General features: G+C 36.1%; 1 protein-coding gene across 9 annotated transcripts in view; it reads left to right on the plus strand.

Annotated features, from left to right (window-relative positions):
- SYNE1 (spectrin repeat containing nuclear envelope protein 1) overlaps positions 1-15,861 on the plus strand; it is a 575,153-nt gene that overhangs the window by 250,322 nt on the left and 308,970 nt on the right. For all 9 annotated transcript variants that reach the window (XM_069069647.1, XM_069069646.1, XM_069069648.1 and 6 more), the window contains 8 exons: positions 960-1,187; positions 1,657-1,755; positions 2,412-2,599; positions 4,285-4,408; positions 8,234-8,400; positions 9,141-9,294; positions 12,702-13,330; positions 15,025-15,204. In XM_069069647.1, the coding sequence (XP_068925748.1) occupies positions 960-1,187; positions 1,657-1,755; positions 2,412-2,599; positions 4,285-4,408; positions 8,234-8,400; positions 9,141-9,294; positions 12,702-13,330; positions 15,025-15,204 (1,769 nt within the window). The remainder of the gene's footprint in view (positions 1-959; positions 1,188-1,656; positions 1,756-2,411; positions 2,600-4,284; positions 4,409-8,233; positions 8,401-9,140; positions 9,295-12,701; positions 13,331-15,024; positions 15,205-15,861) is intronic.

Here is a 15,861-nt window from a genome sequence, read left to right on the forward strand (position 1 = left end):
TAAATATCACATTGTACACACTGTAATTCTCATGTGTAGGACTCATACTATATACCACAATAAAGCTTGTATTTATAAAAGCACTGATATTCAGAGACATCTTTGTATTGTGTAGTAGTCTTAAGTATATGGAACACACATGTTTGATTTCATGACCACTTTACATTTCTCCTTTGAAGAAACTGAATAGATGCCATGATTAGCTTTCCCTTAGATGGTAGGGTTGGGAGTTTTCCCTTTCCTCAAATCTATACATTCAATATCTTCATTAAATAAGGTTACCTCAGATCCTATTCTTGACCTGAGCTGTATCCTTGAACTTAACATACTTGACCCTTAAAAATGTTCTGGTTCTTCAAATTTTATTTGACTTTAGATATGTTGTAGAATATGCATACTAGCTCATTTTATTCTACCAAGCCCCTCATTATTCAGCACATGCAGAGGCAGGCAGTCCCTATCATTGCACATTCCACCATCTGTTCAATTTTTTTTTTTCAGATTTTGTGGGGGGGAAAGAGAGAGAGAGAGACAGAGAGACAGAGAGAGACAGAGAGAGACAGAGAGAGAGAGCAGAGAGACAGAGAGAGAGAGAGACAGAGAGAGAGACAGAGAGACAGAGAGAGACAGAGAGACAGAGACAGAGAGAGACAGAGACAGAGAGACAGAGAGAGAGACAGAGAGAGAGAGAGAGAGAGAAGGTAGAAGGGAAGGAAGGAAGGAAGGAAGGAAGGAAGGAAGGAAGGAAGGAAGGAAGGAAGGAAGGAAGGAAGGAAGGAAGGAAGGAAGGAGAAAAAAGAAACAAATGGGTCATAATTATGGCATTTCCCAAATTATTCCTAGATATATTACAACTGTTCAAGAACATTTTTACACTTTTCTCAGTATGACACAAAAATTTGCTTATAGGAAAAACAAAGCCAACTGGGTCTACACTGTTGTTTTGTTTCAAAACTTAGGTTATTGTCAAGAGAATAGAAAATAATCAAAGTGACATTCCAAGACTAGAAGAAGAAACTCACTCTTTTGCTCAGTTCATCACCACTGGAGAATCTGCCCGAATTAAAGCTAAATTGACACAACTAAGAAGACGTTGGGAAGAACTCAGGGAACATGCTCAGTGTCTGGAAGCCACACTCATAGAAAATGAATCTCAGCAACAAAAGTTTGAAGAAAGTCTTAAAAAGGTATAAGATGATCAGAATTGACTCATTTTATTGACATTATATAGTTTTACAGAGGATGAAGATTTTTATTCCAAATACAATTCTATCTCCTGCAATATTCTAGTTCCTGGACCACATGAAACAAATATTGAATTAACCTAATTTTATATTCCTATACATTACGTTAGTTTGTAAGTTTAAAGTAATTTGAAAGTTTCCTTTTTGGACATCATATGAATATCATATTACATTTTGTTTAATTTAGCTTTGAGTTTGAATGAAATATCTTTCAAGTCATGCAGCAGTGAAGAAGCTATTGATTTTTATTTTAGATTTTTCAGTTTTCAAAATTTGTCATCAAATTATAAAATATTTATAAAGCAACAAATGGGCATGTCATTCACTATTTAATAGCAGGATTATATTTGGTGTTTTTTGTCTTATTACAGTTATTTTAATCATTACACTTGCATCTTCATTAATGTTTTAGGTCCAACAATCTGTGTCTGAATTTGAAAATAAATTGAATGAACCAGTTAAAGTATGTTCATCAGCTACAGAGACATACAAAGCTCTCCAAGAACATATGGTAAGAAAATGTATTTTCTGTTTGATTATCAGAGAGTTACACTTTTCATTTGTACTTAGAAATTTTTCTTTAATTATTTCTTGAAAGAAGAGTCAATATTATCTATTAGAGTTGAAATTTTATTACAATTTTTAAAATATGGTTTGAATATTTGAATATAAATGTATAAACATTATTTCATAATAAGATATCATTATGTCGATGAAACTATTTATAATCAGAGATATGGGGTGAGAGAAAGTGAGAAGTTAGGATGACACAGAGGTTGCTGTGAATTGAACACTGAAGCTGTGAATCTTTAGTTTAATAACTGGGAAAAATCACTTCACATCTCTGGGTTTCATTTTCCTCACCTCTGGGTGAGAGTGTTTGAACTACACGATGTTTAATGTCCTATCAAATTAAAAAATAACCCCCTCCCACCCTTTTTTTGGGTGGGGGAGCACAGTAATTTTCCATTCACTTTTGTGTCTACAATATTCAAATGATATTGCTAGGTGGATTAACTTTTTTTTCACTATGATAGGTTGCATTTGAATAATTGAGATAAGGATTCTGGTAATGCTCTCTTTTATTTTTTAAGTTTACTTTGGATATCACTTAGCACTTTTTTTAAACAAGATTCTTCCTTTGTATTCCTTTTCTGTGATTGTCAGGATCTCTGCCAGGCTTTGGAAATGATGAGCAGCACAGTTACCTCTTTGTCTGTGAGTGCCAACAAGGTTGTTAACAAAGATTCATCTGTTCAGGAAGCCATGACTCTCCAGCAAAGATATGAGAAGATGATTGCTACCACTAAGGAACAACAAATGATGCTAGAGAATCTATTGGCCCACTGGCAGAGGTGAGTCCTTGTAGCAGCAAGCACCCCAAGCGTCCTCAGGGTTTGCAGCTACCACAGGTTCTTGGATCTGCTTTGTTAAAGGAAAGCAACTCAAAATGGGTTAACAAGCTTACTTTAATCAGTCAGACATATATCGTTTACCTTATTCAGGAGAAAAGGTCAGCACCCTCAAAGTATACAGGCATAATTATCAAGACAGAAACATCAAGTAGACAGATTTCCAAACTGTCCAACCATTACATCCATACCCAGTCAACATCTGGGTTTCCACATTCTGGGTTTTTCAAAGCCGGGGGACTCTCAACAACGGCTTCCCAGAATTCAGATCAAATTACAGAACACTTCTCAAAGTGAGTCCCAAAACAAAGCTACACATCAGGGCTTATATAGCCTTCTCCAGGCTCAGAGAATGTAACAACCTTATTGACCCACTGGCCAATCAAAAAGTATCTACTGAAAAACAAGCCTCCCTCCCCAGGCTTCTGGTGCACTTTAGCCTAGGGGCAGGGAAGATCTTTAAAATTTACATTCGCATTACAGTCCTTTGCTCTAATATTAGGGGGCATGGCTCTTCATCATCTGGTGAAAAATGGAAGGCATAGACTGAACATTTTTATGGAACCCTTACTTAATATGAAAAATACATTTCTGGCCATGAATAGACAATTTCCAAAAGAGGAAACACAAATTATTAATAACCACTTGATAAAATCTCAACCTTGTGATGAAAATTAAAATAACTTTAATTCATACCCATCAAATGTACAAAGTATTTTTAAAAAAACAATCCTAGCAGGGCTATGGAGGAATGAGTACAGTTATTCATTTCTGGTTATTTAATTGCAAACATCTAGAACCTTTTTGAAAAATATTCTGGCTGTATGTAAAAAAAATTATAAACATCACAAAAACATAAAAAAAATCATATGTTTTGACTCAATTATTACACTGTTGGGAACATGCCCTCAAAGAGCAATAAAAAAAGAAAACAATCAAAGAAGATTCCAAGATTTTTCCCAGTAGCATGGCATATAATCACAAAACTTTGGAAATAGTCTAAATGTCTAAAAATGGAAGAATATTAAAGAAACTGTCGTACGTTAATATAATGGAGTATAATAATCCTAATAACACTAACAATGAAGAATACACAAAAAATCTTAAAAGATCGTTATAAAATAATGCAAAGAAAAAAATCTATCCACTGACTGTACCTTGAAGAGGACCAGTAAGATTAGGGGTGGGTGAAGTCTTGACTTGCAGGACTCTGCTTTACTCAGACCCAATTCCTGCACAAATTCACCAACCACAGTAGATAAAAAGTGAATAAAAATCAATGGCCAATATCTTCCAGAACACTTGGAGTAATTGGTTAACTATATATTTAATGTAAATGTAAATAGTTGCTAAACAAGTTTGATTGTAATTGTGTTTAATATCAGATTATTTTTAGTATTAAATAAGACCTCCCTGATGTTCAATTTAAGATTCTTCACAGATTTAAAGTCATTATGACTGGGAATATTTGAAAGGACAGAAATCTTCAGCTGTAAAATCTAAAATAACTTGCCATAATTTTACTTGTGGGTTAAAAAAAATTCTCAATCACAACTCTACAAACTTAAAAAAAAATCCTTCTAATGAGATGAGTTTAAAATAATTTCCTATAACTCTACTTTCTTTAGGTTAGAAAAAGAGCTGTCCACCTTTCTGACCTGGTTGGAGCGATGTGAAGCTGGAGCCAGTTCCCCAGAGAGTGGCATTTCTGCAGACAGAGTCAAACTGGAGAGTGAACTTCAGTTAATACAGGCAAGTTTCAGTAAACAATAGGAGTAGGAAAATTATATTTCTTTGAATGTGGAGAAGACATTGAAAGGCATTGCCCAATGTGTAGCTTGCCAAGATCCTTGGGGTTTTCCAGTTGCCTTGGAAAGAAGTAAAAGAATGTTACTAGAAAGATGACATCACTCCTTGGTAGAGATTTGTGCATATAATCTACCAGGGAGAATTTATGGTTTAGAATGATAATATTTCAACATAAATAACTATTAGTGATGGTAGTCTATATGATAGGAAGAATGAAATAGAGTGTTTAAATAAGTGCATTTGAAGTTTCTTCATTGTTAATAGTTTTAGGTGAATATTTATGAAATATGCATGTTCTAGATAGCTGTATCTATACAAACAGGAAGGTAACAATGCAGCAGAGAAAGAAGATGGTAAGGGAACAAGTAGATAGGTCTGTTGAGTCAGGAAAGTGTAATGGGATGTATGGACTTTTTATTTTCTTATTGCTGACATTATCAAAAGACAAAATGTTATTCTTTATTCTGCCAATATAAAATTACCATATTTCACTGCATAATCATGGCAGATTCGTGTCAAATGTTTTTTACAAGAAAGTGAGGTGTAACTATTATGTGAAGCCTTAAAAAAATTGTGCCAGTATTGCTTAAAAATCATTTGTTACTAAATTGTCTTTGGTGCAAGATTAGGATAGAGAGAATACTAGTGGATACACCTTAAGATTGGGAAGGTGAAAGTCTTACCACATCACATGACTTAGTCATGTCAGTTTTGCCTGTCTGCCCACTCCCATTGTGCCTACAGTTTATCTTTGAGTTGAATGACAATAGGATTAGTACTGCCACACTCTAAACAAGCCACAAAAGTTGACTTTCAGAAATATACTGACAATGCACATGCACTGAGAATTCTAGGCTCCTGGCTCTCAGTGAGAAAGAGATAAATGCATATTCATATGCCACTGGTGAACACATTGCTGCTCTGTTTACAGTATGACATAGTATGACAAAGCAGTGTGACGGACAGAATTATACCATGCAGTGATTACAAGCTTGTAAACTAATTTTTTGGACTGAAAAACAGGGTGGGACAATTATGCAGTGATGATGATTATGCAGTCAAATATGGTATGGAGAGCAAGGGAGGGGAGACTAGTTAAGAAACAATTTGGTAAACAGCCTCCAGTGTTGTATGTTTGTGTTTATGTGGTAGGCTGGAAATTCTTCCTTCTGTGAGAGAGAATCATCAGGGTACATCCCCAAGTTGTTTGGAAGTATGGGTGCAATTACTACCTATGGAGTGAGGCATGTGGGGAATTTGTGCGTTCAAGTTTTGCAATTATCAGAGGTCAAACTGTTTGTGAAAGGATGCTCCAGACAACATAGTTGATTTCTGGAAATTAAGGGACTTTAAATGGTCATTCTGACATAAATGAATGAATGAATAGATGAAGCTATTCATTCATTATTCAACACATATTTAAATACCTACAGTCTAAAAATGCATTGATGGGTTCTGAGAATGGTAAAAAAAAAATTTAAGCAATTAGGAAAAACACTGTCCTTGTCCTTAGAGAAATTATGCTTAAACTCTGGAAAGAAGCAAGACACAAACATAGGTAAATTAATAAATAATATTAAATGGTAAGTATATTCTTCTTCATCAGCAGAAGACATTCCTCACAGTTAGCTCCCTGCACTAATGAAATCACACATCTGGTCCCAAAAAAAGCACCATGATAGCTCTCAAAGCACTACATAACCACAAAAATGTACATTACTACTTTCAAATGAATTTCAGATGGCATGCTTGAACAGGGGCAGTGTACCACTTAAACCTAATGTCTTGTCTCCCCCACCCCACCCATCCCCACACACTTAGCACTTAGCACAGAGTACTGAAGTGCAAGGGTAAGCTCCTTACTGACTTGGAGAGTTAGGGAAGTCTTCATGGCATTTGATTAGAGATTGAAAAGATGGATTAGAATTTAGCAGTCAAAGAAAAAGGTATGATACTCAAAGCACAGAGAGTAGTATTAGCCAAAACACTGAAAAGTACAAGACAAATTAAGGGGGAAGAGTTTATTCTAGTTTGTTTAGAGTTTAGAATGCTTGATAGGGTAATTACGAGATAAGAGCTTGAAAGGTAGAGTCACACCATCTTGAGGAAATTAGAGGAGCTACTGCTGGGGGAATTCTCTGGAGGACATGCCATGGAATCTGATCCAGGCCACAAGCAATGGGATTAGATTTATTGAAAAGAGAAACTTCTAGTTCTATGACAGGAGGGATCCAGAGAGTGGGTAATGGTGTTTCATTCTCAGAAACAAAAGAGGAAGTAATGGAAAAGAGTTCACAGGGTAGAACATTTTTTAAAAAATTATCATCACATTATACATATATCCTTTCCTTAAGTTCATGTGATCTTTAATTAAAAATTGGAAGATATGACCTCTTCAGCTTCATATCCCAATAGTTCCCTCTTGTTGGGTCTTTAGAAAAAATTCATCTTTGACATCAGATGCTAGAGTATTTCTCCCCTTGTCTCACAGATTGCTCAGAAAATTGGCTTCCTCAGAATTTCTTCACACAGTAGGTACCACTGGTACCCACTATGTGCAAGAGATTCTTCTAGGCAACTGAAACAGACAAAATGAAAGACAGTTTCTGCTTTCATTTTACTAGGAGATGAACGTTGAACCAGATAAATATGATTTAATTGGTAGAAAGTTAGACCACTCACAACCAAAGGTTTCAGGAGAGAATATAAGATTCATATATAAGATCAGGAGAGAATATAAAAAGATGGCACCTGAGTTGAGCCTTATAGAAAGTTGTCACTTCTAAAAGGCAGGTAAGTGATGATGGAACCACTTCTTAAACACCTGCAGTAAAGAGGAACACATGATCTCCTGAGGAAGCCCATCTCAATTTCAGACACTATTCCAATTTTTCTTTATATTAATATTGCATCTAAATCTTTCATAACTTCTACCTCTTTCTCTTGGTTCTGGCCTCTGGGGACAAGTGAAAAAAAATGTAATTCCTCTTTTACATGATAAAAATACATAAAGGCAATTTCCATGCACTCCTTCTTCAGGTTAAGCACCCCAAGTTTCTTTAGCCAGTGTTAGTATGGCTTGACCTCGAAATTTTTCAAGTCCTACTTAACTTCTGGATGTTCCCCAGTTTTTAACACTCTTTCAAAAATATGGCATGTTGAGCTGAACAAAATATTCCAGATTTAATTGCTTTCTAATCCTCATTCATCTTGACCTTTTTTGTAGGTATCAGCATGCTTTGTTTTGTTTAGGCTTTTTGCTTTTTGGAGGGGGGAGGGGAGGGCAATTGGGGTTAAGTGACCTGCCCGAGTTCACATGACTAGTTTTTGTGTTAAGTGTCTGAGACCGGATTTGAATTCAGGTCATCCTGATTCCAGGGCCAGTGCACTATTCACTGTGCCACCTAGCTGCCCCTGGTTATCAGCACTCTTGACATAATTTCTCTTCTGTATACTCTCTTCTCTCTGTTTTTGTGAACATTATTCTCTCTGTCTCCCTCTCCCCTTCTCTCTCTCCCTCCCTCTCCCTCCATCCTCCTACCTGTTTAGCTGCTCCTTCTCAGTCACTCTCCCTATCAGAATATGAGTCAGGAGCAGAATCCAGGAGGAAGGTGGAGTGAGATGAGAATGATGGCTGGAGCATAGACAATGTAATTGAGAGATTTGAAATGAACTAGGTGGTTTTAGAGTCCTTTCAACTTAGCTCCTTGAATTTCTAATTACCAGTTTGTCCTTTCATAACATGGATATCTTCTCTTTTGTCCTCAGGCACTGCAGAATGAAGTTGTGTCCCATGCCTCACTGTACAGCAGTCTCTTACAGTTGAAAGAATCTCTCTTCTCAGTGGCTTCCAAAGATGACGTGAAAGTGATCCAGCTACAGCTGGAGCAGCTGGATGAGAGATGGAGAGTTTTGCCTCAAATAATTAGCAAAAGGTTTGCTTGTTTTTCCTCAAAACTCCTCACTTTGACTCATGTGTAGATGATGAGCCTCCTAAATTAAGAAAGCCAGTTATCAAGTGAACATTGTTCCGGGAGTCAAAAGACAAACTTTTCTGTGGCTATTCTCCCACTTCGTGATTTTGGGCAATTAACTTTCTTTCTCTGGACCCGAATTCCCGAACCTGTTTTGTGAGGATGACAAGATATTGGATGTTGTTAAGTAGTACTCTTTGTGTTCATAGCATTAAGCTGACCTCATTCCTTTCTTATAGTTTTAACCCTTGGGGGCAGAATGGTACAAAGGGGGAAAAATTGACTTGACTGATTGGACTATGAACTCTAAAATACTCTCAGCCTCAGTTCCTCATGTATTAAGGAGGTTAATACTACTCATTCTGCCTCACATAATTGTAAGAATAGGAGCCAGCATTTGTGTGATTCTTTAATGTTTGCAAAATACTTATATTTGACTCTCTTGGAGGTAGGTGTTATTGATCCCAATTTTATCCATGAGGAAACTGAGGCAGACCAAGATAAAATTAATTGCCCAGATTTACATAGCTAGCAGCCAAATATGAGCTTTCTTCCTGTCTAGTGCTCTATGCACTGCATCACACAGCCATTTTATGAGGAAAGTAAGTTGTAAAATTATAAACTCCATATAAATGGAAATTACCTCAAACTAACTTTTGAACCTTAAACAACACCCTTTCTACCTTTCTCTTTCTGTATAGAATTAGTTTCCTCCAGTCTGTAGTTGCGGAACACCAGCAATTTGATGAACTGCTACTTTCATTTTCTGTCTGGATTAAGCAGTTTCTCAGTGATTTACAAAGTACTTCTGAGATCAGCATAATGGACCATCATGCTGCTATAGCACAACATAAGGTAAAGCACAGTTTTTTTAAGATTGAAGAAAGGGCATACACATGAATGAAAGTTCAATCAACAAACACATTAAGAACCTATTAGGTACCAGACACTGTGCTGAGCACTGGGCAAACAAAGGCAAAAAACAGTTCCTGCCCTCAAGGAGCTTACATTCTAACGAACTGGGCAACATGTAAACAACTATGTATGTATAAAATATGGACCAGGTAAACTAGAGATCATCTCAGGGAAGGCACAAGTATTAAAGGAGATTGGAGAAGTTTTCTTATAGAAGGTGAGAATGAAAAGTATTTACTTAACACAGAATAATGATGCCAAGAAAGGTAAGCATTTATTTAGTAGACATCGAAATCATCATTATAGTTATTGCTAGTTATTTACTAATACTAAATTTTATGCTCCTACTACATGCAAGGCAGTATACTGGTCACTGGGTGTAAAGAAATAAATCTTATTTGTTAGATGACTGTTGACTTCATTGTAGTACGTATAATGGAAAGGACAGTGACTCTGGTTGTCATAAGATATGGGTTCTAATTCCACCTCTAATTCTTTAATGCCTGTGTGACCTTGGTCAAGTCACTTAGTGTGTAAGCTTCATTTTCCCCATGGTAAAATAAGGAATTGGAATTGTTGGCACCTGAGGTCTAGTTCTATAATCCTATGATTTTAAATACATTTAAATCCATCTAGTCTTTGTTCTCTGTGCTATACAAAATTAGTTAAATAGACGTAGTCCCCCTACTCCTTTGTTAATTAACAAATAGCAATCCTATTGCTTGTTTCCAGTCCCTGTGCTGAAGGAAATAGATTTTTAAGGTGAAATGTTAATGTTTATTATGATATTGTTTCTCTTGTTCTCATCTAATTAGAAAACCAAGACTAATGACTTGGCTTTTACTTTCCCATTTCCCACTCTAAATTCTTAGTTACTTTGAAAGTGGTTTTTCCTATGTATACTAAATTTTTTTGCCATTTATAATAAAGCATTCCTCTATTGATAGTTTGCTGTCATAGCATACTTCACAGAAATAGAAAGCATTGTCCACAAAGTTCCTTTTTCCCCTTAATCGGTCCAGGAGGAGGAATTAGCATATTACTTTATTTCTGTTGCTACTTCTATAACCTTTATCTGCCACCATCACTCAGGAATATTTCCACTATTGACCATATTTGTCACCTAGTCCAGAATTTCATTGCTATCATTTGAATTGGCCACCTTCCCCAATCCATTCTTCATTCACATGCATGGAATTAACTTGGTCCACAATTCATACTTTCATAATCCTTATATTTCTTCATTGCTTAGCTCAGGTACCTTTATCCCTCCTACCCATTCCCAATTATTTTCTCACATTTAAATCTTCTTTGGGGTCTTCATCTGATCTTTTCTTCCCCCTCCTCACTCCTTCACCAATGTTATACTTATTTGTATTCCTGTAAAATGTAAGACCCTGGAGGGGTGGGGAGGTGCTTTTCAGTCCTTGTGATCTATGTCTGGCCACTGGACCCAGATGCCTCCAGAAGAGAAAGTGAGGCTGGTAACTTTGTGCAGCCCCCGCTCACTTAAATCCAATTCACTTGCAATTCATGGCATCACCTTTATAAAATTATGGTCCTCTTCAAGAATGAAGGACAATCAGCAACAAGGCCCTGGAGGGAAGGGAGGAATTTTTCATTTTTCTTTTTTGGTGTTCCAGCACCTAGTAGAAAGCATCAAAAAAGCAGACATTTTATATACCTAAGTACATATTTGTTGAATTAAAATTTTTGGAAATAAATATATACATATATATCCATGGTAATAATAGCATTAATATCGATAGATTCTGCTTTAAATACATTGGATGAAGCAGATTTCCAATTTTTATGAAATTCTATTTTACTAAAAGTCCCAACTTTATGAAATAAAAGTAATTATAATCATTAGCAGATTCAAATCATTGTCACCCAGCTAATAGAAGAAGCTCTGAGAGACTCAAAAATTTTTCACTACTTGACATACTTTGTATTCAAGATTTTCATTGAATTTTCATATTCTGTTTAATGATCTCAGTGGTTTAATATAAAATGTATATTACTCTATAATGTGACAGGCCACTAGAGGACCCACTCAGCTTTCCCTCTTTGGGCTATTCTCTTTCATATATACTAGATTAAGTACATTTGAGCCCACATTAACGGTTAAGCATTGTCAAGTTTCCTCCTAGTTCTCCAAGATTTTGATAGACTAGAATTTATATTTTTATGTAAAATTCCATTTCATATGATTACCTTAATTCTAATTCATTCTGTAAAATTAGAATTATGTGAAAATATGGATTTAGAAGACATTTAAAATAACTTCTTTCTTTGCAAAGTATTCTTTTCTTGAAAAAAATTCAGAATGGCATTCTTTAAGAATATTCCTATTGCATTTAAAGTATTATATTAGTTTGTAATCCCTATTTTATGAGGTCTTCTCTCCCTATCCCCATAAACTATATCTCTGTGTCTTCAAAAAGTATCTTATTAAAAATAAGTTTGTTAGGGGCAGCCAGGTGGTGCAGTGAGTAAGAGCACTGGCGCCGGCCCCAGCGTCGGGAAACCCAGGATTGGTTCTGGCCTCAGATACTTGGCATCCACACAAAATAACTGGCCATGTAACCTTGAGCAAGTTACTTACCCTAATTGCTTAAAAAAAAAGCTTGTTCATGCATTTATGCATTCACCTATTCATTCATTCATCATTTATTTATTCCTTCATTCATTCATTTAGGTATATATCTAATCCCCCTCTCCTACCAATATCCAGTGTTAGTTCCTTCATGACAAAGATTGCTCTTTCTTCCAGTCTTCTTTCTAGCCTTATAATACATAATTCCTACAATACATATTACATAACACATATCACATAATACATATTCCCTATCACACACACTATGGTTACCCCAACTGGCATATGAAGTTTTCCTGACATGTGATAGTCCGTCTCCCATCTTGAAGCTTTTGCCCTGGCTGTTTCCCCCTCCCCCCATCAGAAATGCACTCCTTCCTCACCTTCTTCACTTAGAATCCCTAGTTTCCTTCAAGGCTCAAGTCCAGTGTCACCTTCCAACTGAATCCTTTTCCTGATTTGCTCTGAAATTACCTTAAATCTGTTTTACTTATATAATTGCATATTCTCCCCTTACTAGATTGTAAGGTTCATTTTTTGTCTTTGAATCCCCAACACCCAGACTTGTTTATTCCTTCTGTTTTGTTTTGTTCTAATATCCCCAAAACTTAGTCCAGTTCCTCGGACAGAGCAATGGTTGAATATAATTGAAATGAATTTAAATTGTAAAATAGACCCATTGGATAAGGAGAGGCATATCTATATGGCTAGACTGATTTTATTTTATTTTTTTTTATCATTTTTTTAGGACCACTCAGCAGACGTAGAGAGCAAGAAGGAAGAAATGCTTCAGCTAAAAACTCACTTAGGAAAGCTATGTTCTTTCAGCAAAGGAGAGGACCACCACACTCTCCAGGGCAGAGCAGAGGATTGCTTCCAGCTGTTCCAAGAAGCCAATCAGACGATTGAGAGAAGGCAACTTGCATTGACTGAGTTGACCCAGTTCCTCCAGGCCCATGCTTCTTTATCGAGTGTTCTCCATAGGCTAAGGCAAACAGTGGAAGCTACTAGTAACATGGATAAGGCACAGTCTGAATTATTGGAGAAGGACTTAAATGATGTTATTATGCATGCTAAAAATTTAGATTGTATTGCAATTAGTCTAGATGGAATTCTCACGAAAGCCCAGTATCACCTGAAAAGTGGCAGTTCTGAGCAGAGAGCTTCCTGTAGGAGAATGGCAGATCAACTTGGTTTAGAATCAGAGAGAATCCAGAATCTCCTGGGGACCAAGCAGAGTGAGGCAGAGGCCTTTGAAACCCTGAGAAAGGCTTTTGCAGATCACAAGGAAACACTCCTGAAGAGTCTTGAAGATATTGAAGAAAGGACTGACAAAGAAAGGTTGAAGGAGCTTACCCAGCAAGCTGTTCAACAAAGGTAGAAGAAACTTATGCTCAGCTTTTCTTCTTTTGTAAAAAAAAAAATTGCTGTTTCACTTAGAGATTTTCTTCTCACTTTTTGTGGTACCCAGGGCCCTCTTCACAAGTGGGTCTCCAGAAAGCTACTCCAGCTTCAACTCTATGGGTCAGCATCCACTCAAAACTGTGTTTACTTTTATTAGACTAGCCAGAGGGGACATTCTTGCAAAACAAAAAGACATTTATTCCAACTACTTAGTAAATTAAGAAAAGACCTCATACACACCTACCCTCCCTCCTCCACTCAAAGTGGTATTTTCCCAAAGGTTCCCAAGCCATCCATCAATAGGGCAGGGAAACACATAGGAAGGACACATATGAGAACATGCTAAGGAAGATATGTGACAGCATAAATCATCTGATGGATACTGCACAGTCACAGATGGCCTCTAGTGATGACATTACACTGCTTTCTCGTGTCCTTTTCTGATTGATGTGTGTATATATATATTTGGTTTTAATTGTCTGCTTTGTGTTGCTTATCTTCAGTTCTTTCCCAAGTGAAAAGGCCTGCAAAATCTCTAGTATATAGCTTCTCAGGCTTTATTGGCTCTTTGGGTGACTAACATAAATCTCAGCCATAACACCTGCTTAAAAACTAATTCCCATAGTAATTTTAAATGTCTTTTTAAACTACTTTTCCCCTGTGCCATTCCAAGCTCATTTAGTCTAATTCTCATCTTTCATGAAATCAGAATATTTTTTTTCAATCCCTTTCTACTCCCATGTCCATGATAAGTAGCAGAGACTCAAAGGGAATGGGAATTTTTGTTCTACTTCCTTTTTTTCTGCTCTCCTGTTGACAACAAAATTTTTGGGTTTTTTTCTATATTATATAGATTCAGCTTTCACATAATAAATACCAAATAAACTTTTGCTAAACTGAAATTTATTGGATGGGTATTTCTTAAATATAATAGTTAAAATAATGATACAAGTAATTTGAAATTCAAGAAGTCTTTTACCTAAATAAATTTAATTAAAGGGTAAATATAAGCTTGGTTGACGGGTATAGTGTCAACATGATATTTATAGCACTGATGGCAACTGTGAATATGCTGGAATAGTGCTCAATCACAAAATATAGTAGACTCTCCATCTAGAAGACAGAAGCAAAACATTTATTCAGACACCAGAAAACCAAATCCCAATACCAGAAAACTGAATCCATCATAGCAACATAGAAGTTAATACACTACAAAGTAGCAGAAAGCCACACCATTCTTTGGCCTTCTCACAAACATTTCCTCACAAGTCTAACTGTCTGTTTGCCTGCTATCATCTCTTGTCCCTCCATCTAGCTGCTCTGACTTCTAGCTTCCTGTGGGTTCTGCTCCACCCTTCAGCAAACTCCTTCAACCACAGGCTCTAAGGGATTACATTCAGCCTCTTAGGGGGTAGGGAAGATCTTCAAATTCCCTTAGGCTTATTAGGGACAGGGAAGATCTTCAAACCCACATTACCATTACAGAAGGGATATTTTTTAAATCACAATAACTCTCAAACACCATCTACTAAGTCCTAGAGGGATTGTGAATTATAATGGGAAATGGAAATACCCATACCAATAAAAATATGCATCATGTAAATATAGACAAAGTCTTTAGATAAATAAATTTTAAAAGGAAGGCAATTAAACATTTTCATTTGTAGGTTACGAGTTTTTAATCAGTTAGAAGATGAGTTGAATTCTCATGAGCATGAATTGTGGTGGCTGAAGGACAAAGCTAAACAAATAGCTCAGAAAGATGTGACTTTTGCACCAGAATTTGATGAAGAGATAAATCGTTTGGAGGCTACCTGGGATGACACAAAGAAGCTAATTCATGAAAAGTAAGTCAAATATTCTCAGAATAATTGGATCATTGCACGTTGCTGTGAGTAAAGCAGATGTTGGAATTTAATGTATTTTCAATTTTGACTATTCTGTGTTCTTCCAGATATTTCTTCACAGTCTTCTGGCTTATTTTTGAAATATTATATTTATATGAAAGTTATTGTTTTGAGGAAGGAGTTGGGAACTTAAAAAAAAAGCACACCTAAATCTCATTACTTTTCATTAAATGTCTGTGAGGATAGGGAAAGCAACTCTCAGGAGCCCCAGGGGAAGGGAAGCAGCATCATTCCAGTTCATGTGAAAGGAGAAGCAGTGAGAAAGAAAGAGAGAAAGTTTTTTTTTTTAATAAATAATATTTTATTTTTCCCTCAATTACATGCAAAACAATTTTCAACATTTTTTTTGAAAAAAGTTTTGAGTTCTACAATCTGGAGAGAAAGGAGTTTCTTCCCCTCCTTTTGTGACACAGTAAGCCATCTGATATAGGTTATATATGTATATGTATATCTATTTTTATATATACATGTCTATATATCATGTAAAATGTATTTCCACATTAATAATTCTGTGGAAGAAAACTCATGAAAGAAAAAGAAGGGAAGGAAGAAGAAAGAAAGAAAGAAAGAAAGAAAGAAAGAAAGAAAGAAAGAAAG

This window comes from Petaurus breviceps, unplaced genomic scaffold (assembly GCF_028583685.1).
Source record: "Petaurus breviceps papuanus isolate PSGF00001 unplaced genomic scaffold, PetGlider_PUasm1.0 90784, whole genome shotgun sequence".
Lineage (NCBI taxonomy): Eukaryota > Metazoa > Chordata > Mammalia > Diprotodontia > Petauridae > Petaurus > Petaurus breviceps.